We start from the raw sequence: 25,976 nt of genomic DNA on the forward strand, positions 1-25,976 counted from the left end.
CCCACCAGCTTTCTATTCTGTTCCTCTCCTTTCCTTTGCTCTGCTTCCTACCTCCTTGCTGGTCTGTACACACTGACTTTGAGGCTATGCTTATGCAGAAACGAGTACCGCCCTTCAGGGTACAAGACTGCACACTACCTGCACTGACTGTCAGAGGACAGCATGCTTCCCTTATTCAATCTACACTAACTGAGTTCAGATACTACTTACATTACAATATACATCGTTTCTATTTCAGTAAAGTGCCTCACAAACCCGTGCTTGCAAAACCCAAATGTTCTGGTATTTACTGACCTCAAAGTATCACTGTATCAAAGCTTTATTGAAAGCAACAAATACATGAAAGCCCATCTTTCAGGTCAATGCCCATGTTAACTAGCTTGAGCAACTTCAACATCATGACCAAAAATAACAACATGGGATGAAAAACTAAAGATATTTCAAGGAATAGCAATCCCCAAAGAGCCGACATGAAAGCTAAGAGGCACAGGCAAACCTTTCATATTTGCTTCTAGGATCAATAATTATGATTCCTTAGGATTTGTAACTGAGCGTGACACGGGGTGAATGAGGTTTCTCTTTTGAAATCAAGTACCAGCAGTTCAACCTGCTGCACTTGGTTTTTGACACATTTTGCTTGTGATATCTCATGCTTGTGCACATGACTAGTTTCTATTGCAGTTCCTTGAGAAGACCTTCCTGTCCTCTTTTTCTCTGAAAAGGCTACTTACATCGATAATGAAATGCACTTCCAGTGAGAGAATAACAAGAACCATTAGAAGTGACCACGTTTTTTTTAACCCTTTCCTACTTTGAGAAAGAACAATATATGTTTCCACTGAATTTGTGGAATTACTCCTACTGTCCACCACTGTTACTTAATGCTGTGTTTTGAACGGATCCAGGAAAGAGAAACAGAACCGGTGCAAAATACCTCATTCCACGCTCCTAAAGAATAACTAACTGAACAGAAAGAGAGAAGACAGAAAAGCTTAAAAATACAAAGAACATTTATATAAAAGATGATTTTAAAGTACAGTACCTGACAGTCTGTGAGAGCAAGAAGTGTAAGAGATACCAGGTAAGAGAGAGCTCACAGTGTGAAGCAGAAGAGGTACACTTTTAGTAGCGGGCAAAGCCTCATAAAGATGAACACAGTTGCTGATAGACTGGCTTCGCTTAGCTTCCAGGAAAAAATAAAGCAACAATTATGTCAGAAAACAGCAAAATATTTGATTTGGAATGTCATGATACAACATAAAACAAAGCTTTCTAAAGAATCTTACAACATCAAGCTCTGCAATATTTCCTGCTAGCCTTAAGTTAATAACATATCACGTATCTCAGCCACTGAAAATATGATGTGGAATCTTTCGTTTTGTCAGCCTGTGGATACTATGCATGGGCTTATTTGACTCTCCTTTCTTCTCATTGCAGTACCACTAGCAGTACATGCAGCTCAAAATAAAGAATGGAAAACTTATTCAGCTTACTTTCTGCTAGCAACGTTCCCACCTGCCACAAAAACTAGCTACCTCTTCCATTCACTCATCTTGACTGAAAACAATGCATTTTGATCTGAGAAGTGGGACAGTGTGCCTCTTCAAGTCAATCTAAAGATACAGCTATCACTGGTTGGCTGTTGTTGTTTTTTAAACTAGGGATCCTTGCTCCAGCCTTGATAAAGCATTGAGTGCACTTGTCTGACAAGACTGCTGACCCTACTTTGAGCAGGTGCTTCATGACCTGAATTAGCTTGCATCCTGAATTATTCTGTGCACACTGGTTTTGGTGTACATGCATTCTCCACTTACAAACAGGATGATGAAGCATGCAAGTTATGAGATGGGGTTTGGATTCTTCAGTCAATAGTGAAGTTAGGAGTGCTCAAAATACTGCTGGACCTCTGCACTTTAGCAAAAGGAGAAAATAATCTCAAAGACAGGAAAGTGTTAAACATTGTACCTAGTATTATTTTGCTGGCAGCTTCTCTCATCATCTGTGAGAGAGATGAGAAGCTCTCTTTCATGGGATCTGAAAGTCTCCCTTTTGTAACCTGCGCATTAAATACTCTCTCAGGCCACAAGAAAAACACCCTTCAAGGTGGGTAATGCTTTAGAGGCTTTCTAGTATCATTAACACATTTTTAAAATATATTAATGATGAACATCCATTTGCTGTGCTGTTTCCCTCTTTGTTCACAACAGTGCCAATGCTGATATTTGTTATGTTGATGTAGGGTTGTGGGGCCATTCTGCCACATAAGGTCCTTCCCTGACTATCCCTGTAATTCCTGTATTCCTGTATTCCACTTCTTTCTGGAAGATAATATATCTGGAATTGCAGTAGCTGAGTTTTGTTTTCCTAGACGGTCTTACTCTTAGGAAATAAATAGACATCAGACTATTTGAAGTTTCTATTTGCTATATCTGCATGTGCAAATATAAGGGTTTTTTTTATCTGCTGATTTGGGAGTCACTGATCACCAGAAATCCTATGAAAGCCAAAATGATTCTAGTTTGTATTAATATAAGACACCAAATGAAACCACAGTCTTATTACACCTGAAGTTCATCCTCTAGTCTGACAACCAAACTGCTGCCCACCAAATAAACTTCTCCACAGGCACAAAAGACTTACTGGCTCACCTTCATATTTTATTGGTAAGAAACACAACTAATCTATTATGAATGAGAAAAGACTCTGCTTAAAAAAACATCTTCTGTTAAAAAACACATTAGACTTTCCATGGAGAGTTTTAAACCATGGCCCACTGAGTTGGAATACAGAGACTCGCTACCATAAAATAAATAGAGACCACATTCAGGCTTCTGATATGCTTGAAAAATTAGATGGTATCTCTTTCAGCACCTGGAGTTTTAGATGTTCCCCCATCATTCCTAAACCCCATTCTCCCTTCTGTCTCCCACTGTACTTATTCTGTCCAGAATTAAACATGAGAGAAATAAAGGAAAATAAGATGCCATGCATATACTGTTACATCATTAAAAAGAAAGTAAACAAATAATATAAGAAAGGATGCTTATTAAATACCTTCTTTACCTTGTGATTACAGTAAAAAACAAGCAGCAAGAAAGATCAGAAACTATGCTTGACTGATATAGCCTAATGCATTTAAGAGCACGTATACAGTATTTTCCATAATAATTTGATCTTTTCTTCATATCTGTAGCCCTGCAGGCATCCAGACTCAGGTATGCAACATCAATGTTTAGTTAAGTTGCACTGTTTTTGGTAGTATTCAGAACTCAAAGGCAGATACAAAACTTGAGTGTTAACTGGATGTTTGGGAATAAAATATCTAGTACAGATCTAACCTGTTGCTCTCTGACGAACAATATTTCTTGCTTTCTCAACTCCGGGAGCTCCAGACGTGGTGGCACTTCTGAATCTCATGGGCTCCACAACTTCAGGATGACTTTTCCAGCTTAATGAAAAAGATCTTCCCACTACAGCTGTCTTTTGAGGTTCTAAAATACCACCTAAGAGAAAACAGAATTCTTCTAGCATTCCGTATTGTATGCTTTCTCATTTATTCTTCTGGAGTTTGAACGAACTTACACGCGCTCTAACAGGGAAAAAATATTCATCTTCAAATCAGCATAGCTGATGTAGTAATTGCTTTATAATCACAGTAAAAATTCAACTATGTGCATCAATTGCAAAGCAGCATATTAATGCAGCTGAAATACCGTAATCCATAAAGTTTTATACAATTACATGGAAAAGAATTTGGACATTGATGACTATGCTAGAATATAGCACAAGAAATTACGATTCTTTCCTGCTGCACAGAAAAAAAAAAATCATTTTGAGCACATACTAAAATCTGCTAACTAGCTACCATCTATTGACCCCAATTACCCTTCCTAGCAGAATGAAGGATGGGAACATAAAAATCCAAAGCCATTCATATTTGATTAATCAGGTTCTTACACGAGATTAAGAGGTATTTAATGCTAGATCTTTTAAAGTTTAAACTTAAATATTTAACTTGTTGGATACAAAAAGCTCTGAAGCGTGGGGACTAACCCTTTCCTCTCTGCTTTTTTTCTTTCTGTTCACTGAGCTTATCCAAGGGTAAGTTAGTCATTTCCACCCCATACACAGTTCTTGCTAGCACTGCCGTCAGAGAGTCCATGATGTTGGCCCACTCATTTATGAGCTCCTCCCAGTCAGTCAGGGAAGACAGAACACTAAGCAGCTCATCCCACAGCTCCCGAGAAATGTAGACGCTCAGGTTTGCTCTGATCCAAGCCACAATGAGGGTCTAAGAGGAAATAAGCAAGTGACAGGTCACACATGTTTGCTGAAATTAACACAACACCATCTTGCATAGCAGCGCTGACTATCAGTGACACACAGATATACAGGTACTATTCATCAGAAAACATCCCCAGAAATTTGTGGGTTGATTTTGTAAAAGTTACTGACCAAGGAAATTAGAAAATTCTGAAACAGATGCTTCAGATGGTCTGTATTTCTCCTGGTAAGCTAATAGATTGCTCATATAGTAATAATAATAGAATGGAATACAGAACTGATCTTGACAACACCTTTCAAATGACGATAGAGCTTGAGTTACGCCTGTAACACTCAGGTCTGAACACATCATGTACAAAAGGATTCATGCACATTTTCATCTTAAGTGCAACTTAGTTTTGACTTGCCAGATGAACTTACTTCTACAAAATGTTTCATACAGCTTACAGTGTAGAGCTACACTGAAGATATCCCACAATTAGATTGTCTATCTGCCTATGCTAGCTCAGTTTGCAACACAGCCCCGAAGAATAGATCAAGTCAACTGCTTCTGACACCTGTAATCTGTCTCAATAAAACAATTAATTGTATTACTGCAAAGGAGAACTTCTTCATGTTTTATAAGTAAATCCCATAGCACTGTGCAATAGTACTTAAGCAAAACTATGGGCATGAAGAACTGGTGCCAAACACACAGAAAATACTCACTCGGAAAAGTAATCCTGACATGCTCTGAGCAAATGTATCCTTTATTTGGTTTTCTTTTGGCTTCTGCATCACTGCTTCTGTTATTCTGAGAAGTATCTGTAACATCTGCTCCCTGGTTCCAAAACAAAATCGTACTTTTTGTTCACAGTTTCTATTAATCATACTTGTTAATTTTCATGCAGCAGAAAAAAAAAACCTGTTAATTCTCAGTAAACTTTACACATTGAAAATGAGATCACAAAAAGATTTCAACAAAACTTCTGCAAAGTAATCCCAGTTGACTGCGGGCTGTAAAACTTAATTTTTGAAAAGGGAAATTTACGAATGAAAGTAATGAGCAGAACTCTGAAATCAAAAAGCACTTTGACGAAGACACTGCAGAACCTACAACCTCACATATCAATTCAGATGTGAGCTGTAAGCATGACGTATGTAACAAGGACCATACCTGAGTAAGTTCTCTCTCTCCCTTTCTCCTTCCTAATAATTCTCCCATAGCAGTTAAATATTAATATTCTTTTCTTAGACACAGAATATATTAAACTTACCATGTCTTTTTATTCATTGATAGCTCCATTATCATGCGCCTAAAAATACTCAGAACTGCCTTGCAAGCATCAACTTGCTCCTTCAGAAGCACAGGGACTTCAATGCATGGTTCCAGTAAAAAAACATTTGCAGAGTTTGTCAGGAACACCTTCAAGACACAGGCATTCAGTCAGTGTACACAGTGCCAGAAAAAAACAAAGTCAAGACTCAGAATAATAGAATACTTGTCCTCTCCCAGTTAAATGATTATTCACTTTCCTTAGAGCAAGCTTCACGTTTCATCTACCACTTTATTTTTCTAAATCAAAGTCAGATGGCATTACATGATAACAAAGGCATATATTACATAGTCCACTGTCTTGCAGATATCTCTTCTATTTGATCAGGCAGGAGTGCCACTCCTTCAGCTACTCATTTCCCAACATTATATGTTTAAGCAAACACCACCATTTCCAATGAATGAAGTACAATAAAAGCATATGCACTGTTCTAATGCACAGTACCAACTGTGGGGAAAAAAAAAAGTACCTCATACCTTATAATAGTTATCCAGGTCTGAGACATGAGCACGTGATTTAACATCAATTTTTATTGTTATAAATAACATTCAAATCGCATCTGATGAAAACCATCAGCTCCTCATAGTTTCTTTCCTCAACTTTATAGTATTAATTTCAGAAAGACCTTGTTTAAAGACCTGGTTTAAGACCTAAACTCTTAAACCAAAATAGCAAATTACAGTTTCTGTAAGCCAGAAGAGTATTATTTTCAGTAATGCTAGCCTAGAAGTCTCCCAAAATGTTCTAATCCGGAACTCAACATAAAATTTAATATGGCTATATGACTGCACCACAGTGTACAGTATAAGTTACGCAACTATTATAGCCTTGCAACCTTTCAACGCAGCATACCTGTAATGCAGCTTGAGCACCAGCTTTAACATTTTTGTCCTCATCTTCTAACACACATCCTCTGTTCACAGCACTGGTAAAGGAGTATGTTCTTCCCCAGCTGGATGAGCGCTTATGTCCTGAATGGTCAGAGGAAAGCTTTCAAAAACATCACTTAGTTAGTGACCAGGGAAAAAGAAAGATGTCCATATTTATTCAAAATCAATTAAAACAGAAAAAGCAAGAAGAGGAAACTATTGCATCCTATAACCATTACAGCAAGGAAATCATGTCTATGACTGACATCTCAAAGCAAACAGTACATGGAATGTAAAGGTTCATAAAACTTCAAAGAACTATGGCATTTTGAAACATTTTATCTTACATTTTGTAGTCACTGATTGTAGTACAATTAAATAGATGCCTGGAAAATCCTGTTTTTACAACTCAACCATCTTTCTCGGCACAACAAGATTTCTATTTAGGTAGCTTTAATGTGAACAACAAAGTCAATATTTACTACAGTGAGCATGAAAAAAATTGTGATATCACAGAAGTTCTTTACTTACAATTTAAGTTCCTGGTGTTACAGATGCAAAGTTCGGACAGAGTACATGCAAATTAGTAGATACTTTCAAGTTGTTAAGTAATTACCACCACTTCCATTAAGCCCTTGCTACCATATCCATACAGGCAAGGAGTAATGAAGAAAGCTGCATTTTTGAAAGAGCTGCAATCTTTCTTTGCACTCAGTAAGGCCTACCAAATACTCAGTAATGATTTATATTTCTGGTTCCTAGTTATAGCCCTTCTTAATCCCGATCTCCCATTTAATTTAAATTTTTACTCACTTTCAAGGCAAGTTTAAGAGATAAATAACACAAAGCAAGGAGACAGAATAATATAAATAACACTGATAGCATACATGTTTACCATCCGTTTCTGCTGACGAATCCTCTAAGCTGATAACAGCACCCTCACTGTTTTCCTTCTTGTCTGGCTCCTCCATGAACACAGGTTTCTCTTGCAGTATCCACTTTCGATACACCTTAACCACTTTTCGTGTTGCAGATATATCAGAGGAAGGCAACAAAAATGCCTAAATTTAAAGTCAACTGATGTTACTGGACATATGGGGCACAGAAATCCATATACATACATATACAAACATACACACGCGTCATCACCACCCATAAATAACGCAGATCAAAAATAAAGCAAGGAAACATGTTTTATGTCTGTACAAGAAGTTACAGTTCATCAACAACATATGTATGTATCTTCACCTGTATGGGATCTCTTAATTTTGTAACTATTAATTCCAAACAATTCCTATGTTGTATTTGTCCAGACAACCACTAAGAGGTGCTTTCACTCACTGTAAGCTCTCTAAATGAAGGTGAATTCATCACGCAGTCATTATTAGGCACAGAGGTCCGGCAGACTTAAACTTGGGTTCTACCCTACACTTTTAGGAGCTGACTTCAAATTACATCACCAGTATAGGATATGAAATGGCAGCTTAGCAAGTGTAGGTAGAGACAAGACATTACACTGTGATGAGAATAGCAGTGATTGGCATTCAATCCTTTCTGACAACATATTCAAAAATCAGCATAACAAATTTATTTTCAACATGCAACCCAATGTCAGCATTTCTAACCATTCTGGAAAGATGTTCACTGTGAGAGCCTTTAAAGGCAAAACTGCCTGTTTGCCCACATATATATGCACCATGCAGCAAGCAAGTTGTCCTTCAAGTTGTGGGGAAACTGAAAAAGTCTGATGACAACTGCTAGACTATTAGTAAAGCAGTGGGATGAATGGCTACCACACAAAATGCTCTCAGGAAGGTTGAAAAGTTGGATATAAAGAAAAATAAAAACACAGAGGAACTCAGACTGACTAGTGAGATTCCTATAAGGGAGAGATAAACATGGACAGGATCCAAGTGCCACAATCTGCTTCAATTACTGAACACTGATCATACTTAATGAAAGTGCTGCATTCTGTTAGCTTTTGTTCTCCAGAAGCCAGTTTAACCATGCATACACTCTGAACAAACACCAGCAGAGGGCAGCATACCACAGTGTTTCTCAACACACAAAATCACTCCCAGTCACAATGACATCCAACTCGCAAAAAGCTCTGGTACAAGGAGCTCCTTAACTGTGTCACACAAAACACTTCTCAATAAAGCATGCATGCTCACTCTGCTGCTGGAGGGTGTCTCCTATAATTTTAAGTCACCTGGAAGTGCTGTTTCAATCAATTCCTACCATGACAACGCAACAGAAAAGGTCTTGGAATTTACAGTAAGTCCACATGTATTTTTATCCCAAACAATTGAAAAGATATTAAAAGAAAGAAAAACACAAGTAGAAGCAATAAATGATGACTTTGAACACACATAAAAGAAGAATTTTACTATTTCAAATCTAAGTGGCCATTCAGTAGCAGCAAAGTTTCAGTTCCTATAAAAAAAAATTCATTTAGTGGTTGAAATTAGACCTTGAAAGGCCTCCCAAGTCAAAGGGTGCTGGTGTGATTAGCACTGATCAATGCACTGATCAACATTTGATCAGTTACCTGACCGGTACCCATGACAGTGTTCTTTCTAATAACCATAACATCTCTTAAGAATTTAATAATGGCAATTCCACAAGCACATTTACCTGACGAAACACCTCATTAACAAAGTTAACATATCCTCGAGTGGACAAGAGGATCCGCTGCACCATCTCATAGACAGTCCGGTGCTGCTCTTCAATGCTGCAAAGGCTTGAATTACTGAGCCGTCGGTCAGATAACGTGCTGCTATTGGAATGGCTTCTCTCTTGCTCGCTTGTATATGTCATGCTGGTTTCCAGTTCAGGGTTTTTATCTTGGTTTACAACACCAACAGTCTGCATGGAAGACAAGATATAGCTAATTAAATTACTGAACCGCTGCATGCCAAAAATCTGTGATACTTACTCAGAACTCAAGACAGCAATATTCATTTTCACATAGCACACAGGCATCCTAGCAGCCAGCAGGATGTGCAAATTTCAGTCTACTCTTTGATACAAGAAGGAATTTGGTTCTATACGCTATATGATGCATATGGGTCCCCTGCAGCCCAGAACAACTGATTGACTTGTCTGCTCCCCAAGAAAGAAGAAGGGGTGTAGTGGTGGGACTGGAGAGCTGGCAGGCACAAGGGAGAAGCAGCTCCAAGTCCATTGGATTTTTGAGAAAAGAAGAATCACATCACTATACATGGTGCATATTCTTAGGCATTATTATTCCTGACAGCTCTTTGTCAGATATTGTTCTGGCGTGGCATTGCATTTATTTTGCAACACTTCATCCTGAACCATGTCTGGCTAAAATAATTCAGTCAAGGGAAGACAGAGGACAAAGCCTTTGGAAGAAAGTGAATAAAACTGCATCTGAATTGCTGGACAAAGAATGCTGCTTACACTAACTGAAAGCATTACCCAAATGCAGTTTGGCTTTACATTTACTTCAATAAGGCTGCTATCGCTTTGACGAAGAGAGCAGCAGTAACATCTCTACTGCTTTTCATAATAAACTCACTTGTAAAATTTTGCTATACTAACGAGGCACAAGCTACAGGCACTGAAGTCTCTAACAACTTGGAGGACAACACGTGCTAAATGCTGACGCAGTGATAACTTAGCTGAGTTCCATTCTGAAGGCAGCAATAACTACATAGCCTAAATAATTAATTATGTCAGTAGTCTATAAAATTCAGTGAAAGGATTTCATTTTCCAGGCTGTGCCTGTTGCAATGGCACAGCACGTCTTTAGGTAGAAGGTGGAAATTCCAATGAGAATGAAAAGGATACTAAAAAGCACCTTTAGAAGGTAAACTACTCAGCCCTTCTAAGGCTTCAAAACTCTTCAGCAAAGAGCTTCAAAATTAATTAAGAGGAAAATATACAGTTTGATTCTCATAGTGTTTTTCCACTCAAGCTGGATTTGACACTGTCCTACAATACAAGAGAAATATCAAATTGACATTGATCCTAGATTTTTAGTGGGAAGCCAGAGAGTCTCTTAAAACTATTTATTTCTACAAAATTCACATTAAGCCCCTAATCCTACAGAAACCTCAACCAGAATTTAAAAGTGAAATATTTTTCTGGTATCTCATTGTAAACAGCTGCTATAATCAAGAAGAAAACAAAACAGCCTTTGATGTTACTGGGAAATGGTCTGTGCCTCCAATAAGTTTGACAGCTTACAGATTAAACTCCAACAGTAAAAAGATAATAGCGATGAAATCTGGTAAGGCAAACAGATATGAGAAAAAAAAACAACCACAGTTAATTACTTAAGAGATTTCGTTGAAGACGCCCTCCTTCATAAAAGAAAAAATACTCAATTTCAATTTACAAGTATATCAGTTATTCACTTGGGGACTGCATTTCTTTCTTGCTGCAGTTGTCAGCACACTGCGATCACTTGCAAGGTTTCTAGCGCATCCAAAGAGAAAAAAGGTAAACTTTAAAGCACACCTGAATAATTTTAGGGAGCATTTCTCCTCCATTTTTTGTATTCTGAACGGCAGTTAAGTATTTCTTTTCAAGAAAGAAAGTAACAAGCCACTTAATAAATACAACTCGAGCTGCCATGTATGGAATTTTTGTGCTATAGACATTTTCATTGTTTCGTGTTGCAGTAATGTATACAGGTCTTGGTCTTGTATCAGGAATATCTGGTGAGATAAAAAGAGAAAATACAGAGAAAATCTAATCTTAAAAAACTGTACTTGCTTCCAGACTGTTTAAATGCATAGAACATGTCACCAACCACACTTTTTTTGCCATGTGAAATAACAGATGCAATGACTGACCGCTTTTATTTTTTAACACTTGCATTACTAACTATACAACTTCTAAAGGGAAGCAAGAACACAAAAGCACCAGTCTTTCATGAAGGCTATAATTTGTATTAGGCAAAAGAAAGGAAAGCAAAAGAGAAGAGCTGCAAAGAGTAAGACAAGATCCAAAACAGACACGAGTCTGCAACATAAATTGAGTTTATAAATTTCCCTGTGTCTTTTTAGTAAGGTAGAATGAGAAAGAGAAGATGACTCAGGAACACTCAGTGAAAAGATTAAAGATTAAAAAGGATACTTAGCACATGGGAAAGCTCAGGTGCAGAGAGCACTGCACAAGCTGAAATGAGATAAAACACATGGAAAGAAAGTGGAAGAATGCTGAATACAGATAGGTTGGGTCACAATTAACACAGATGCTTAGATCTGGGGGGAAAAAATCACTTGCACACAGCTGAAATACAGGGAAGAACTGTGCTCCAGTTGTGAACATGACTGAAGTGGCACTGAGGTGAATTCAGACACTAAGAGCAAATTGCAAAGACAGGAGTTAGAAGTCAGAGGAAGGAAGGGAGGGAGGAGTGACAAAGTAGCGGCTGTAGTGTATCGGTTGAGTGATAACAACCCTGCTACTATTGACTCTAATACATAATTCAGTAGAATATTAGGAGAAGGTCATAGGAAAATGTGAGCATTACTGAAATAGCATGCTTTTAATCCCAGAGAAGTGATTCCTACAGATGCTTAGAGCAACACAAAGTGAGCTTATTTATTTCATGGCTACAACTCCTTTTATTTGCCTTTCGATGCTCTTTTTTTTTTTTTTTTCTGTTTAAGGAAGCAAAGACTCTTTTTTTCCTGCTTAAAAGACAAAACTTGCTACTTACCTAGAACAGGTTTGTAGAGGTTAGTTAGTTTTGTAAAAGATGGGAACAAATGTGGAAGGTAGTATTTTCTGAATAAGGTAAACAGAAACTTAAAACCAGTGTCTTGGTTCTCCTTATTCTTCCACTCCAAGCTCGCAGCCTTTGCCAGAGAATTAAAAGAAAGAAACAGAAAGCTTGAAGGTCGTGTTTTACACTGATCCATGCTGGTGACAAAATGTTGCTCTACTGAATGGGAAAGATGAACAACTGCACTTTAATAACAGACATGAAAAAACATCAGTCCCACACTTATTTACTTCTCTAGAAAGCATAGTAAGAATACAAGATACTGCCTTGAAGGACTTCAGCATACTGGAGAAATAAAGTTCATTAGAACACAGCACATTTGCGCTGTCCTTATTCAGTGAAGCACAAAAAATGCAATGTTATTTTTTAAATTGCTTTTTACCTGTGAATTTGGATGTAACTAAAAGCATCTCTGGGCTACGCTTTCATCACCAGTATGTTGCAAACCAGAACAATTTTCAATGCCTACACTTCTTAAGCTGTGTGTGCAGTGCCCCTCTGAGATATTAGACTCCGAGCATGAGTACTTCCCACTGAGAAGGAAGAGGCTGACAGCCCTGTTTGCCTTGAGCATCAACCTGTTCTTGCACAGACAGACACCAAGGAATCACACATGCACTTTCAAGGTGTCCCTTAACAACAGCTTTGAAAGTGCTCCTTGGAAGACGGTGCCAAACTCTGAAAGGGCTGCTTTTTGCATGTTAAAACACTTTCAATTTGGAAAAAGTTGAATGCATACTAAGCGGGTCTGGTCTGTATATCTGTGCAAGAAAATCCAGCAACATTTCAAACAGGAAATACCAAAGTACACCTTTCTAAAATGAAGCATTTCTTCCACTGATGACCTAAGTCTACCTGGATTTTAGTCTCTTCTAATGAAACATAAGTGAGTGCTGTAAGTACTTAATTTTTGAGATATGCTTCAAATTGGCGCCTACCTCTCATCTCTTTTCTATTTCTGCAACACATCAAAAGACAACAGGGCTCTTAATTAATATTTAAAAGCACTTAGAAAAGCCTGTTCAACTATATGTAATGGACAAGTTCGCTATGTCTCTATCCAAGGTGATAATCTATGACGTTAAAAAATGACTTCTTTATTTTAGTCTAGTGGGATATTTTTTCTTTTAAACACATCCTCCTGTTTTAATCTCCACTGTACCTTTCTCCAACTCTCTAATAATTTGGGAGCATGCCACGTATTACACTTCTGCAAAACAGACATGTTAGAGGTAGAAGCAAGACTACTGATTTTTTCCAACATTTATTGTGTAAAAGAAACTACATTAAATTCTGCCCAGATAGACACATATTGTGAATGTAAGTACATACTATAGTATTAATGACATAGTTGTTGTAATTACTGTCAGATTATTAACACTGGCTAATACCTACTCTAATCAAAATTAAGCTGGAATATGTTAAGGGATATAGGCAACAAAGTACGTACACTTTGCTCATGTATACCTGCAACATCTGCCATTATGATGCAGAAATGGATGGGCAGATTACAACCACAGTGGCTGATTCTAAAACTTAATGTCTAGGATTTTCCACAAACTGCCTCACAATGTTCCCAAGTTTCCATCCTCAGGAAAAAAAAAACAACAACCCCCCCCCAAAAAAAAAATAATAAAACAGAACTCAGAAGCCATCTCTCTTTTCTCTTCCTCCAGTGGTCCTTCCTGGCTATAGCAAAAAGATCGACTAGTATTTCTGCCCCGTATAAACTTCCTAAATGCAAACACAGCACATGAAACAGGCAGTTAGAAGGCTTTGTTCATCCTTCTTTCCATACACGCTTCTTACATGGAGACCTAAAAGATCTAACAAACACCCTGTATTTGGCCTAACTAATATGTAAAAACGTCTGCCTTAAGGAAATGCAGATGACAGCTTTTTCCAGAAAAGGAACAAGAGCAGCTCTGTATACATAAAGTGCAAATGATGTTCTACCACAAGTACAATCCTCCCAAAATGAATAGTTTAAAACATATCCTCCGCACCTGAATTACCATATATTTTAATAGCAACTGAAGAAAATAGCAGGTTTGGTCTTCAGCGATTTTCTCTCCAGAGACAGCTGGCAAAAGCGGGGTGATTTCTTCTGGAAAAATCTTAGCTAGAATAAAGAGAAAATGCTTTAAAAATAGAAAACCTGAAAGTAATGAAATAAATAATATTCCCTATAAGAAGATTTGCTAATAATTACTAATGTACTTCAAAGTTGTGCGAAACCAAAACTGTTTGGACTCCGTGTGTTTTCCCATATACCTTAACAGATATCTGAGGGCAGGACCAACCTCTGATTTAGTGCAGTCTGGAAGGATTAACACAGTTACTGCAGGTTGACAAATAAGCCGTAAATCTACACAGTAACTTATTTTGCAGTAAGGCGTTCATACAGCCTTACCTCACTGTAAAAAAAATAACAACAAAACTGTTCTTAACTCAGAATGACAAAACCTGAAGGCCATAACACTGCAAAAAAAATGTCAACAGCTTGACAAATGTGTGCCATCTCTGAGCTACAAACAGTATCAATCACATGGCACTGTCCCTGCAAGCAGCTTTCCAGGTTCACAGCAACTTCAGGGAAAGGGAGAAAGTCAAACACCCAGCACAGAAATTGTTAGTTTACTCACCATCTGGTGAATTAGGAGGACTAATGACGTTATCTAGTGTACAGGGACCTTGTGAGGACATAACAGGTGGAAACCCAGGCACAAGGCATGCAAATATTAATATCTGCTCTTCTGTACAGTTAGTCTGAAGTGCTTGCAGCCAGAGAAGAAACAGTCGGATTCCTTCACATCTTATCTACAAGGGGATGGTTTTGTAGGAAAAAAAATATATGAAAACAAATTTGAAAGAACATTAACATAGTCAAGAAAGTGTATGACACGTACATTGATTCCAATTCTGTGCTAGCAAGTCTTTTGGTCATAGCACAAATAATCCTACTGCTAACCTAACAAGAGCAGAGAAGGGTGAGAAAGAGCAGTACCAAGACAGTGGCACTCTAAGAAGAGTGTATGATGGTCCCCACCTCCATTGGAGGACAAGGAGCTGACCTGCCTCTGTCCTACCAATTTCAGAATCCCAGCTCCGTACACGTTAAGGCAGGCTGCTGTCCTCAACGTCAGCAGGACCAGAAGATCCCCAGGAGAACTGAGGTGCAACAAAACCACCCAAGACAGAGTATTCTGTAAGTATCCTTTCTTCTTTCTCATTAACAAGATCCAATTTTGATGTTAGTCATTTCTTTGGAGTAACGAAAATGAATGCAAAACTATTAAGCAAAACAAGAAACGTATGCAATACAGTGCATTTCACGACAGAGAGATCTGAAAAAAATGAAGTACTAAGCAAATACGTTGCTAACTCCTCCAGCTGGATTTGCAAAGGTCATTAGAACAGCACAACTGAGGAATGGGGATTTTAAAATAGCCTGCAGTTACAATCTTAAAACTTGTAACTAAAAGGTGAATGGAAAAGGCCAGTGATATGGGAAAATGTACATACTGAAAGCCTGTAAAATAAATTGCTTCATACAAATCAAATGAGTAAGAAATAAGAATACATCACGGAAGAGAGATACCTTGAGTGAGTTTCCAGTGTGCAAAAGTTTCTTCAAAATGGACCCTGGATTAGGAAGATGAAACAGACACAGATCAGATGTTAAGCTTTTAAGAAAGCACTACAGAAAAGGCTGTTTACGTGCTACTTCCTGTGCTGTCACTACACTGGTCTTCAAAAAAGGTGAAAACCTCAGGGGGATAAAAAGTAAAATGACAGACGTGACACTTATGTCTATCTAAAAAACAACAAAGCCAACAACCAAACAGCCACTGAAACTACAAAACAATTTGATTCGTGTTTAAAAATAGCAGGTCGACTGCTTGTTCCAAACACCTGACTTAAATCAGAGCGGTCTCACATATCCCATTCTCCAGTTAAAAATGTTTTTAGTCAAATTCCTTGCAAAATAACATGTAGAACTCAGCTGTTATTTCACCCGGCTGTGAGAATTAGAGCCTTACTTAAATGGGACCTCCATTTCAAAATGCTATATGGAAGTTATTAACATATATAACAAATGCACATTAGCACACATGAACATCAAGCAAAAAGCAAAGTACAAGGTGCGCTTTAAATAACTGCAACCAAATTCTGAAGCACACTTATTGAACACAGCTGTAAATTTATCGAAATACAACTATTCAGAGGGAGCAAGAATGTAAATACATTAGCTCTAAAGCAAATGCCTACAAGCAATTCTTTCTAGACTCATTCAAATGAAATGGAAGCAAAGTGGTCAAGCAGACATCTCCTTTTATTTTTCTCAGTGCTAACTGGAAATGTGACAACAGCCCTTTCCTTGACCTTCACCTTCCACTCATTATTTCTTTTGCAACAGCAAATATACTGTTGGGACAAAAACATTACAACTGATGAAATGGTTCTGGAAACCAAATCAAGCAACCAACCAAAAAGAGCTATAACAAAGAGATACGTCCCTTTGCTCCCCTCCCAAAGCAGCATAATCTGTCCTATTTACTTCAACAAACAGCAAAAGAAAATACTGTGACTGCCTTGGAAGCATTCAGAAACAGAATTTTCACAGATGTAATGAATCAGAGAATCTTAGTTCAGAGGACATTATCAAATTAAACTACTTGAGTGGATTGCAAGTTGGCTGGAGGATCAGAAGAAAAGTATTTTCCTCTCTTGAGTCTGGTCAAATGAGGAAAATAAAGTTTTCTTTGTCTCCTGTACATGATCACAAGGCCAAAAGGGATGGCCTTAAGATGCTTATTATCTTAATGCTTTAAGGAGAACAACAAGCAGAAGAATATCAAGTTTTAAGCCAAGCCCTCTAAGTGCCTTAACTAAGTTGACAATTCTATTATTTTCTGTTTAGGCCCATGTTGCAAAGCAATGTTCAGTTCTATGTTTATGAAGACCTCTGCAACAAAGCTGCTTGTGAACAGACAGAATGGACAGGAAGCTAAGGAAAAAAATGCCAAACTTTACCAACTCCTTTCCTGTGCTCCTACTATTCCCTCCCTTGCTCCAGAAGCCAGAGTATGTATTGCAAATATCATGGAGTGCAGATGAAGAATGGAGAGCATTTGACCAAGCAAATGCCATCCATGGGTTCTTGTGCCTGAAATGGCCAGTGCCAACTAACTGGCTTGGCATCCTCCACTGAATGAAGGATCTGTGCAAGACAGCTGGGGCCAGACTTGCAGAAGTGCAGTGTATTCAGAGTCCCACACACACAGGCCAACAAGACTGTGAGGCACCCAAAGTTACTAAAAAAAAAAACCAAGAGAAGTTTATATTTTTGTCCTCTACTTTTTTGTTTCACTATTCCAACTCTGAAACAGAAATTTAATTCAATAAATCCCTTTAATTCTCAGATTCTAGTGAGTGCTTCACAAATATCAATGAATTAAAACATATAGAGAATAATGTCACAGGACTATCACAGAAGAAATTAAACGCTTAAGTGATGTAGCAGCCCAATGGTTCACATTTAGTGTAACTTGTGCTTAACTGTTCAACAGTCACCAATGGAAAGCAGAAATGTTGTAAGAATTTATTTCCAAAAGGAGACTGAGAACAAGTTCAACGGTATCTGTATCTGAGCAAAGAGCAACCACAGATTCCACAGCCCTTCTCGATCTTAATTTTTGGACTTAGTCTGTGAATGCAAATGCAGACCTAATTAGGAAAAGGTGTGCTGGTTTAGATCCCTCACCATTTTGATGCTCTAAAAGCACTGAAAGAGACAAAGGGGAAGAGGACCACGGTAAATTCCAAATTCCAGGAGCTTTCATGCAAAATTAAAAGTGAAGCAAGCAACCAACACCACACGTAACAAAGAGCTATTTTGGCAGGTAAAAAGATTCTCCAGATGTTTCAAGAGTTTTCAGATGCAAATCTCACATACAAGTACCATCTGTGTGCTGGGCAATGCCATGCTGTGGTTTAAGGGACTTGTAGAACCAGGGAAAGAGATTACAGAAAACATAGATTTTAATTTTACTAGAACATTTTTAAACCATTCCTTCTTACCTATACTGCGAAAATGCCATCGATAAAAAATCCTCTCAGGTAGTAGTTGCAATATTTTCTGCAGGAAAGAAAACTAAATAGTCACATTTTCCACAAATAACTGGCTAATTCAGAGGATACAGATAAACTAATACACAAAACAAAAATGAAATGGTTATATATATATACACATATATAGGGAGAGAAAACACAACAGAAAGCAGATAGCTATAATAATTAGAACTCTTCGCCATTACTTACTCCCTTGCTACATAAGAAGCTACTTGGAATGATTCTAAATAAATGCCACAGCACTGGCACAAGCCTCTTTCCCCCTTCCCCCTCTCCTGGAATGCCCTAGCGTTTCAGAATATAAACTGATTTCTAATGAAGACGTTACAGATAGAATTTCCTTCTAAGAGGCTCACTTTGGGTTACATTTTCCTGAAGTGCCTGGTAATAACTACTGTTAGATTGATACAGTCCAGATTTTGAGATTGGGTGGCTTAGGTCTGCCTTTTCATCAGCTAATGGGGTCTATCTCCCAGCTAAGGCAGAGATGAGCAGCAGGGCAGTTATTTTTACCGTGAGATGATTTACCTGTGTTTTCAGCCGCTGAGTGAAACCGAGCCAAATTACACAAAGCTAGCCTAATTTAATTCATAGCACATGCAGTTAATAAAGCACTTATGTGGAATAATACACGGCAATCTTCCTCGGACTGATGCTAACAGAGGTAGATCAAACAAAGAAAGAGGTTTGGTCAAGCCCATTTCCCCTCACTTTTGTTACTCAACAGAGCATCCACAAAGCAAAGCAATTTAAGCATATGCTTAAGTGCTTTCCCGAATGGAGTCCTACAATATTAGTTGCAAAAAACAGTTGGGGCTACCAAATGTTTTTTTGTTAGTTTACTGGATGACAATGTTATTAAGTGATTTGGATAAACCCAAGCTATCCGGGGGTCTAGTTTTGGTAAACATGGCTTTTAAATAACATTTAAGTCAAGTTTCAAGACACATAAATATCTCTCTCTATATAGATATATGTTAGCATAATAAACTAGGACTTGGCAAGTAGGTGGAGTGTTAGAGGACAGCTAACTTACTGACACTCACCTCCCCAAAAAGGCAAGAGAACACACATGTTTTTGTATAGATTTCAGAGAAAAAAAGGTCTGGAACGTATAGCTTCTCAATTATTGGGATATAAAATTTAGAAGATGTATCTAAATGGGAAAATAGTTTTGACACCTTTAAGAAAAAAAAATAAAACTGAACAATCCTATACATGACTACCCAAGTTTAATCATCACCAGGATACATTTTTGCATAACGAAGAGCCATCAAATCTTCAGAAAAACCACATGCAGGATGCACAATGAATGACAAGTAATTCAGGCAGTGGTGACCCATTTGCTGGTCTTTTGCACATAAAAGCTCACAAGAAGAAATAAAGCTCACAGCCAAGAAAGCAACAATTTGCGTGGCCTACACACGAATCATTATTGCTAATATGCTTGAAATGGATCAGGACAGGTCTTTAATTTTTCACAAGGAAGTGCATAAGCAACTGTATACAACACTGAAAGTCACAATCGTTGGAAGAAGGAGCACTCCCTTCTCCATGGCAGAAGATGGGAGTCATGACATGTTCACAGACTTAGGGAACCAGACCTCAGGTCATACAGACAGACTGCTCTTCCTTTACATCCACAGCACATGTTCCCCAAATAGTATTTGGCATTTCTAAAAGTGAATAGATAAATAAATCAGGCACATCCCTCTCACATCCTCGCCGAGCTCTTTTTCAGCGCTATCCCCACAGCTCCTTCCTCAGGCCACAGGGGAAAACTCCCAAAGAGGGGCAACCAAAGCCAATTTGATTAGATTTCTAAAGAATCCAGCATTTCTCTATCAATAAAAAAAATACACCCCAAAAATATGGCAATTTCACTGAATAAACCTGAAATAAACACCAGGCATGCCATACTCATTTCTTATTAGCAAAAACCTGGGGAAATAATCTGATGATGTACAAACGTTTTCTTTAGCTGCAAAAAGAAGCAACATCCACTTCCCAGCAGCTTTAACAATGTTCTTAGAGTAATTTTTACAGCTTGAACATCCCAAATGATTGAGAATTGAACCAAAGAACTTGTTGATTGTGCCTGAAGACAGCAGCACACTGAGGGAGGCGAGGTCTCACCATGCCATCTCTACCAGATGCAGAGCATATTAACTGTTATTTGGGAAAGACCAGAGGTATGACAGCATGCAGTACAGGCAGCATCTGGTACCTTGCAAAATTTCACCTACACTTGGAGTGAAGTTCACTTCTAGAAAGCATCTATGATAAACTGTAAGCAGCATAAGCTGGCAATGTGTCAAAGATGCATAATTAAGATCTATTTTGAGAAAGAGCATAAGAATAACTCCGGCATCTGAGCTGATTTTAAGCCACATTCAGAGCAAATCTGGCACAAAAATACTCTTGCAGAGTCTGACAACTACCAAGAAAAGCTACCAGGATGCTCTAAACCGTGCAGGATTGGGAGGACAGAGGAAGAAGGAAATAATATGGCTATGGTTTGGACTCTTGTTCTTAAGACAAAAACAACCAAAAAGTAGCTATAAATATGTAACAATAAAACGCAGAATAAAAGCAGTCAAGTGACTGAATCAAAACAATGTAAGGTTTGGAAAAAACAATAAAAGGACAGAAGTTCCTGTCTGGTGAAAGCTTCCATATCCCAAAATCTCCTGCACAGCAAAAACTGGGACACTTCACTTGTTTCTCACACCTTTCTCCATTTCAGCATCTCAAAACCAGGAAAAAAACATGGGTTCGCTCTGGAAAAATGCAAAGATGCACTAAATCATCTGCACGGGATGAGCAAATAGTAAGGTGAAGTTGCTTAAGAAATCAAATTTGGAAGATATGAGAGCTTTGCAGAAGACTGAAAGCAACAGAATTCATCTAAATTCAGAGGGCACACTTGCTCCTGCAGTGCAAATACGCATTAGCATGTTTAAAGGTCTATACCATTAAATGAAAACTTCAGAAAGGTACAAGCAAATTCAAAGTTGAGGCTATAACACTCTTTTAATTGGGCATTTTCACATATTATGCACATTAGTCACTAGACAAGGATAGTGCTACAGCATGACATAATATCCTGCCATGCACGTGCACGGGTCGTTTTCCTTTCAACTCAGTATTTCCAAGAATATATTCTTCACTCTCCCAACCCCTGGTGTTCTCAAAAACTCATATTGCCATCTCTATAAAACAAATGATAGTTTCTTGCACTCCAGCCTAGACTTTTAGCAACACCGCTGTGAATCCAAACTGGCTATTGACATCTTGCTTGTAGTTTCTCAGTACACTAATAAGAAATATTTTAAGAAACCCCACAGTGTGAAATAATATTGCTTTTTCAGAAAACACATAGATCTATTTAATGCTTAGTGCTTTGCTGCATCTATATGGTAATCCATTATAGCACACTTGAAATAGAAATTAGGTATTACTACTGATCAACACATCAGGGTATCTGTCAGTTCTTTTAACTGATTATCCATAGTTCTTTTTCTTCCCGACTTCCTGCATGACTAGGAATAATGTTAAGTTTAAATCTTAGTTTACACAGGACGCTTGCAAGATCTCTCTCTTCATTTTAACAAAGAACAATAAAATACACCAAGGTTTGTATTTAAACAGATTAAACTAAAACTGCAATTTCTTTTTAAAAGGCTTTTATTTTTGCCAGCTTAGAAGAATAATGTTGTGATCAGTAGCTCTGCATCTATCTCAGTGTGCCACACTGCCCCAAAAGAGAATGCAGAGAAAGCCAAGGCTGTACCAAATCTTACACTGAAGATCTCAATGCCCTGATGCTTTCCAGCTTCACTTGCACAGAAGTGAGATGATAAGCACTGCTGCTCTGTAACACACTATGCAGAGTGTCTTATTAACCAGCAACAAAATCAAATGTGTTCTTGCTGATTGAATGTGCTCTCAGAGGTGATGTCAATGACAAGTTCAGAATAATGTTCATTCCAGGGGAATGGATTCTGAGAAAAAAAAATAGCTTTCCTGATAGAGCCTATACATAATGAGGAGTTCCCATTAGTCCGCCGGCAGGTGTACCTACTTTAATCCATATCAAATGTAGAACAGCTCTCCTATGTTTTTATGTTTAATACTGTTTGCTGCTATCTGTACAGCAGCTTCAGAAGGTTCAACTATTAAAATCTGCAATAATTTTGATTTTTTTCTGCTGTTATTCACTGATTTAGGTGAGGCCAAGAGCTCAATGAAGTTAGTATGCCTGCAGCAGTTCTACCTCCATAAAGGGAGACTCTATTTATTTTATCTGTAAATTATTTATAGTTATTTGTTGAGGGAAAATATCTGCCCAAAGCAAGCAAGACACATATTCTTCCCCAGGCATAACACTATACAAAAAGATCTCCCAAATATACACCATGTACATTTACAATTTAAAAAAGAAGGCTAGAAGAATAACACTAATGTTGTAACAATAATGGATGAATCAATCCTAATTACAGCAGAATAAACTGAAGATGGTTCAGAAAGCTATTTTCTGTTGGAAAAAAAAGCAATTTTATTGTTATAAAAAAATAAACCCTTTTTAATCTACTGAGCTCGAGAATCAGCCAACCAAGTCGGTGGCAGACAATGTTAAACAGTGAAAGGTGTCACCACAGTAAGCAATAGAATCAAGTAAAAAGCTGGAACAGAACCTAAAACCTTGGTCTAAAGCTGCAACTCTTAATGGTAAGACAACCTACAGAGGCGGAAAATAAGCCACTTACCTGTGCAGACATGAAGAAAATCTAAGTAGTAAAATGAAGTCACAGAAAAGGGATAACCCCAAGAAATTAGAAACAAGTGCCCGTGGCAATAAGAACTCAATAATAGCTTAATATTCCTTGTACACAGTTTTACAGTAACTTTTTATATTGTCCAGCCTCACTACACAATTCAGTTCTGCAGAATTCAGTTTTAATCCCTTTTTTATTCCAACCAAAACGTAGCAAGTCATTAGGAGCAACATCCTAAAACAAGCAAAGCGCCCTAAGGAAATATTAGAAAGACATATTTTTGTACATCCATAAAATTAACAACACAGCTCTAAAGCCTTCCAAAGCAAAAAAAAGCTATGAATGAAAAACTGCTGCACATTTCACTGATGCAGGTTTTTATGAGACTAAGCTGTGAAAAATCCCATTCTGTTTTAAGGCGCTTAACCAGTACTGCTAATTCATGCAATAATCCATTTAAAGTAGACCCACAGTGCAACTGCAGAGTTCAATACTTAATATAATCACAGCACTCTTCTTAGTCTGGAAGAAACCAAAGGTACACAGTTCTTTAACTGATTTGACTGCATTACTAGGCAGCACTAAAAAAGAAGGGTATATTCCTAAGCTGTGGTTGTGATGCTGATATCTACTGGGCACCCACCATCGCAGCAGGTGTTCCTCTGACAGATGCAGTGTATTTACTGCATATTGTCTGTAATCTACTTTTCAAAAGGGTTGCTAACAGACTACAGTCAATTATAAACCTATGCTGAATTATCATCAGCCTTTGTGGAACAAGTAACTCGTGCACATCTGCAGTAATAAATTTAGGCTATACAGCTGCTTCTGCAATCATTACATTCAGATTCCGACAGCAGACCAATCCACATCTTAATCTTCTAAGTATGTGGCCACTTGCAGTTTATACCAAGATATGTTTCTGACAACAACACTGCATTATAACCAGTAGCTTCTGCAATAAAATAATCAGCCCAAAGTATGGGCAAGCTCACTTTAGTGATTTGAGGGTTCTGGTGGGAGAACTGGCTTGCAGCCCAGAAGGCCAACAGTGTCCTGATCTGCACCAAAAGAGAAGTGGGCAGTAGGGCAAGGGAGGTGATTTTCCTCCTCTGTTCTCATCAGGCCCCATAAGGAGTACTGCATACAGGTCTGGGAACCCCAGCACTATGGACTTCCGGAGGGCAGATTCAGACTGCTTAGAATGTTTGTTGGGAGAGAGAATCCCTTGGGAATCAGTCACAAAGGGCAAAGAGGTCCAGGAAGACTGGACATCCCATAAAGGTGCAGGAACAGGCTGCATCCCTGTGCTGTAAGACAAACCAGTGGGAAGAAGACCAGTATGGCTGAACAGGAAACTTTCACTGAGACTCCAGAAGTTTCCACCTTTGGAAGAAGTATCAGGCAACTCCATAGAGTGTACGGATGTCACTAAAGTATACAGAAGGAAAATTAGAAAGGCAAAAGTCCAGCAAGAACTTCATCTGGCTAGCGTTGTTAAAGATAATAAAAAATGGCGTTACAAATATATTAACAGTTAGAGAAAGACCAAGGAGAATCTCCCACCGTTATTGGACACAGCAGGGAACACTGGTGCTGAGGACAAAGAAGAGGTTAATGTTCTCATTGCCTTCCTTACATCTATCTTTAACAGTCAGGCCAGTTATCCTCAGGACAATCAGAACCCTTAGCTGGAAGACACCTGGACCATCACAAGGTCCGGCCCTGTTTAATATAGTTATTGATCAACTGGACAAGGGGATTGAGTGCACCCAGTAACTTTTTGTTGTTGTTTGTTTGCAAACAACACCAGATAGAGGGGAAGTGTTGATCTACCTGAGAATAGGAAGGCCCTACAGAGGGATCTGGACAGCCTGGATTGATGGGTTGACGGCAATGGGATAATGCTCAACAAGACCATGCATCAGGTCCTGCACGTCGGTCACAGCAGCCCCATGCATAACTACAGCCTTGGCTGCATGGAGGTAAAGGCTGTGGGGCTGTAAGAAGCTAACTGAACGTTAGCCAGCAGTGTGCCCACACGACCAAGAAAGCCACTGAAGGGAAAGCATCTCTTAGAACTGGGCTGCTCCTTGAGGAGCGCTGCACAGCCAGAAAGCCCCTTCACCAGTTGGGCAAGTTTGACTCTTCCGTATATGACTGTTGGTCAACCTACAAATACTTAGCCTCATACTGCCCAGGACCTATTAGAAGTGATTTTACTTTTTCATGAGCAGAACATATCCCAAGGGCATCTTTCACTGGGAGGGTGGTGAGGCCCTAGCAGTGCTGCCCAGATAGCTGTGGGTGCCTCATCCCTGGAGGTGCCCAAGGCCAAGTTGGATGGGGTTGGCTGAAGTCAATCCAGGTTAGATCCAACCAAGGCCAGGTTGGATGGACACCGGGCAGCCTGAGCTGGTGAGGCCAGCCCACAGCACAGGGCTGGAACTGGATGAGTTTTAAGACCCCTTCCAGCACAAGCCATTCTAGGATTCAATGACAAGAGTCTTCAGAAAAATGCTTACTCTTGTACAAAAGCCGAAGCAGACCATGAATATGGGTGTACAGTATCAAAGATAAGCACACTATAGAAGCTATTAGCACATTCATTTTCTTAACGTTTTACATCCACTTAACGCTTAAATCTACCTGCTGTGTGCATATTTTGGATACTTCAAATCCGACACAGGCAGCATCTGAAAAACTTCAATGGTGGCTACTCTGATGAAGTGACCTGCTCTACTTCTTTAGAGTATTTAGGAAACTCAAAGAATAAAACATTTCATCCAGTGAGCACACTGAATTAGCATTGGCTGCACCAGCATGAGAT

The 25,976-nt window shown here is 38.5% G+C and overlaps 1 protein-coding gene across 1 annotated transcript in view; it reads right to left on the reverse strand.

The window, feature by feature from the left end:
- RALGAPA2 (Ral GTPase activating protein catalytic subunit alpha 2) overlaps nt 1–25,976 on the reverse strand; it is a 109,307-nt gene that overhangs the window by 70,474 nt on the left and 12,857 nt on the right. The window contains exons 4-17 of the mRNA XM_072331360.1: nt 18,318–18,375; nt 15,835–15,878; nt 14,879–15,053; nt 14,240–14,355; nt 12,168–12,306; nt 10,958–11,157; nt 9,107–9,337; nt 7,357–7,530; nt 6,453–6,590; nt 5,541–5,689; nt 4,993–5,104; nt 4,054–4,291; nt 3,339–3,503; nt 1,043–1,183 (exon numbers count right to left, since the gene is read on the reverse strand). Coding sequence (XP_072187461.1) covers nt 1,043–1,183; nt 3,339–3,503; nt 4,054–4,291; nt 4,993–5,104; nt 5,541–5,689; nt 6,453–6,590; nt 7,357–7,530; nt 9,107–9,337; nt 10,958–11,157; nt 12,168–12,306; nt 14,240–14,355; nt 14,879–15,053; nt 15,835–15,878; nt 18,318–18,375 — 2,080 coding nt within the window. The remainder of the gene's footprint in view (nt 1–1,042; nt 1,184–3,338; nt 3,504–4,053; nt 4,292–4,992; nt 5,105–5,540; nt 5,690–6,452; nt 6,591–7,356; nt 7,531–9,106; nt 9,338–10,957; nt 11,158–12,167; nt 12,307–14,239; nt 14,356–14,878; nt 15,054–15,834; nt 15,879–18,317; nt 18,376–25,976) is intronic.

This window comes from Excalfactoria chinensis, chromosome 3 (assembly GCF_039878825.1).
Source record: "Excalfactoria chinensis isolate bCotChi1 chromosome 3, bCotChi1.hap2, whole genome shotgun sequence".
Taxonomy (NCBI): Eukaryota; Metazoa; Chordata; class Aves; order Galliformes; family Phasianidae; genus Excalfactoria; species Excalfactoria chinensis.